This window comes from Theropithecus gelada, chromosome 3, assembly GCF_003255815.1.
Source record: "Theropithecus gelada isolate Dixy chromosome 3, Tgel_1.0, whole genome shotgun sequence".
Taxonomy (NCBI): domain Eukaryota; kingdom Metazoa; phylum Chordata; class Mammalia; order Primates; family Cercopithecidae; genus Theropithecus; species Theropithecus gelada.
The window spans coordinates 55,391,688-55,395,774 of NC_037670.1; the positions used below are offsets into that span (position 1 = coordinate 55,391,688).

The window sequence follows — 4,087 nt, forward strand, 5'->3', positions numbered from 1 at the left end:
ACTATCACAAGAACAGCATGAGGATAGTCCCCCCTAATGATCCAATCACTTCCCACCTGGTCTCTGCCCTGACATGTGGAAAACACAATTTATTTTATTTTATTTTATTTTATTTTATTTTATTTATTTATTTATTTTCGAGACCGAGTCTTGCTCTTTCACCCAGGCTGCAGTGCAGTGGCACGATCTCGGTTCACTGCGAGCTCCACCCCCCGGGCTCAAGCGATTTTTCTGCCCCAGCCTCCTGAGTAGCTGGGACTACAGACGCCCGCAAACCACCCTGGCTAAGTTTTGTATTTTTAGTACGGACGAGGTTTCACCATATTGGCCAGGCTGGTCTTTAACTCCTGACCTCGTAATCCACCAGCCTCGGGCTCCCAAAGTGCTGGGATTACAGGCCTGAGCCACCACGCCTTGCCATGAATTACAATTTGAGATGAGATCTGGGTGGAGCCACAGAGCCAAACCATGTCACTGCAAAGGATCCGCAGTAAAGAAGGTCATAAAATCTGAAATTTTAAAAAAATTGTCATTTTTTTTAGTTTATGAATAACTATATTATATATCATTTACAAATGCATATTACGTTTTACAGAAGGTTAAATGCAAATGTCTTCTAGAGTTGGCCTGTCTCAGATCAGGGAAGAAGCCTTGGCTGTAAAGGTTGCAGTCTAACCTGTTATTTTTTGCTTGGTTTAGCCCAGTGTCTGATCACATTTTTCGTCACTCAGGGCATGAAGGGTGGATCCTGAAACCTTATCCAATCAGGAGCAATGGATTAGAAATTGTCCAATCAGGCATGCAGCGGGAGAGAACAGGACGCTTCCGTAATTTTCCGGGTCGTTTGCGTTTCTCTGCGTCCAGAGCTCCAGTTCTTCTCCTTACTGCTCTGCTTCCTCCGCTCCTAGAGTCCAAGCCACTGTGGCCTTGTGTCCTGCAGGTATTCGCAGATTTATGGCTAAAAGACCGGGACACCCTGGAAGCCGAGAAATGGTGAGTGGTGGGTCTGTCATCGTGAGAGAGGGCTGGGGGCTGGTTGGAACCGGCTGAAAGTGGCTGTAGCAGGACCCAAACTTCCTCGCAGTCAGCTCTGGAGTCTCAGGACCCAAATCCTCCTTGGCCCAGGTGGGCTCTTAGTCTCCTCCAGACATAATATGGTGCCTGGGCCAGCGGCTGGGACCCTGGGAGTTCTGTCTTTTTCCTCTGCAGTGGCTTTGCCCTGGGCTGGAGCCCTCTCTGGGCAGCTCCGCACTCCCAGCGCCTCATCTCACCCAGATTGTGCATGGGTGGAAAAGTCATCAGGGCAGAGTCCTGACTCAGGGTGTGGGATTCATAAGTGGAAAAAGTTGTGGTCCCTGAGGTCCCTAGTTCCTCATTTTTCCTTTTAGAAATGTATGGGAATCACTGTAAAAATATTAGACAATTTGATCAAAATGTGATTCAAGAATCATAGAGCGCCCAGCTATGGTTTGTGGGTTGTGGTCCATGGGAGAGGCTTGAAGAAGTCTGTTATAAGTTGCATGATGAAGCAAACCAAATTCAGTAACTGCTTTGGTAAAGTTATGTAGTTTCCTTATTTGTAAGATCCAGGTGAAAATTTCTTGGTTATGTCATCACACATTAATTAGCAGTCTGTGGTTGACTAGGCCTGAATTTTTTTCTTCAATGTAATAATTTCCAAGAAATGCAATTTTTTTTTATGAGGGAGTCTCGCTTTGTTGCCCTTGCTGGAGTGCAGCGGCGCAATCTCGGTTCACTGCAACCTCTGTCTGCCGGGTTCAATTATTGTCGCGCCTCAGGCTTCCGAGTAGCTGGGATAACGGGTGCCCGCCACCGTGCCCGGCTAATTTTTGTGTTTTCAGTGGAGACGGGGTTTTACCATGTTGGCCAGGGTGCTCTCGAACTCCTGACCTGAAATGATGTGCCCTTCTTGGCCTCCCAAAGTGCTGGGATTACAGGCGTGAGCCACCACCCCGGCCACAGAGATACATTTGAGTTAGATTTTTGTTTTTTTAAGTGAGAGCCGAGAAAAGTCAATCCACCTTGGTCCAATTGCCTGCTGTTTAAATATTTGCCTGTGGAAAGCCACAGGAAACTGGCTTTCCCTTGCTGTTATTTTTATTTATTTATTTATTTTGAGACAGAGTCGCTTTGTCACTCAGGCTGCAGTGCAGTGGTGAGATCTCAGTTCACTGCAACCTCCATCTCCTGGGTTGAAGTGATTTTCCTGCCTCAGCCTCTCGAGTAGCTGGGATTAAAGGCACCGGCCACCACGCCCAGCTACTTTTTGTATTTTTAGTAAAGAGAGAGTTTTGCCATGTTGGCCAGGCTGGTCTCAAACTCCTGGCCTCAAGTGATCTGCCCGCCTTTGCCTCTCAAAGTGCTAGGATTACAGGAATAGGCTATTGCAGGCAGCCTGCATTTTTCAACTGTGCCTTTTTCTTTCTTTCTTTCTTTCTTTTTAAGACGGAGCCTCATTCTGTCACCCAGGCTAGAGTGCGGTGGCTCCATCTTGCCTCATTACAACCTCCGCCTCCCTGGTTCAAGTAATTATCCTGCCTCAGCCTCCTGAGTAACTAGGATTACAGGCCCACACCCAGCTACTTTTTGTATTTTTAGTAGAGATGGGGTTTCGCCATGTTGGCCAGGCTGGTCTCAAATGCCTGACCTTAGATGATCCGCCTGCTTGGCCTCCCAAGTGCTGGGATTACAGGCGTGAGCCACCACGCTGGGCCTCAACTGTGTCTTAAACAAGGTCTTGAGTCAATTTCCCTGTTCTCACAGACTAACTGGCCTGCAGTAAAATATTAAATTTCCAGTTCCATCTGACATTCCAAAATGCCAACTTTTCTAACTCACATTATTACCTATTTGTCCTTTCTTGTATGTTTCAGACACAGTACTTACACTAATTATTTTTTTTTTAAAGTCATTGGATGACACTTAAAAAGTGCCATTCAATGCTTTGTAAAAAAAAGTTTGCCATTTATAAATATTTCACATAAGAAGAAAGCAGAGGTCGGGTGCTATATACCCCATCTTTCCCAAATTTTTTTTTTTTTTTTTCTTATACATCTTTTCCATTTCACTGTTTCTTGGTTGCATGTTTTATAGTAAACTGGTTAACGTAAGTACAGGATTTTGCAGAATTTTGTGAGTATCTTTATCAAATTATTGAACTTGAGGGACATTATGGGAGTCCCCAGTTTATATAGAGTAGCTGAGAAGCATAGATGGGTCCCTGGGATTTGTGACAGGCGTGTGCAGTGAGGGCGATATGGTGACACTGAGCTCTGAATTATGGTCCGTGCCGACTCTGGGTGGTATCAGGATGGAAATGTTAGACAAAATGTTGGTGTTAAAAAATTGCTTGGTGCCAGCCTGGCCAACATGGTGAAACCCCATCTCTACTAAAAATACAAAAATTAGCCGAGCCTGGTGACAGGTGCCTGTAATCCCAGGTGTCAGAAAAGAGATATTACAGAGGCTTGGCCTGGAGGGGGACTCTGGGCGTCTGGTAAGGGGAGGCTCTGTTCTCCTGCACACAGGCTGTCACACTGCACATTGTCTTGTGATTCTAGGTCTCCTCTCAGGGTGAAAAAAACTAAAAACTTAGAGAAAAGGAACTGTGATAACTGACCTCCTTTCAGAGCTGCCACCACGTGATTCTCACCCATTCACAGACAGACCCACTAGACATTGATGCGTCCACACCCCTCCCAGGACTAGGCACCACCCTCAAGAATTCTACCACAGCGCTTTTGTTTTTAGTGCTTCTTGCCAAAATCCAACCAAAGTGCCTACAAGTTTCCTGGCATATCCTCAACCCCAGAAACTGAATCTGCAGTAGCACCTGTTTCCTCCACTAATGTAGAGGTCCGTACCACTTGATCATGGTCTAATCTGCCTGCATGGACACAGGACTAAATCAGAGTATAGCCACACGTGGACCACTGTCTGTAGCATAAGCCAGTCCTACCACTGACCTTGCACTCTTTCCCACACACGAATTTTTTTTTTTTTTTTTTTTTTTTTTTTTTGGAGGGGGGCTTGCTCTGTCACCCAGGCTGGAGTGCAGTGGTGTGAT

At 45.9% G+C, this 4,087-nt stretch overlaps 1 protein-coding gene across 1 annotated transcript in view; it reads left to right on the top strand.

The window, feature by feature from the left end:
* Positions 1-800: 800 nt before the first annotated feature.
* Positions 801-4,087, top strand: part of LOC112621211 (zinc finger protein 679) — a 14,599-nt gene continuing 11,312 nt past the window's right edge. Inside the window, exon 1 of the mRNA XM_025380558.1 lies at positions 801-993. Within this exon, the coding sequence (XP_025236343.1) occupies positions 955-993 (39 nt within the window). The 5' untranslated portion in view covers positions 801-954. The remainder of the gene's footprint in view (positions 994-4,087) is intronic.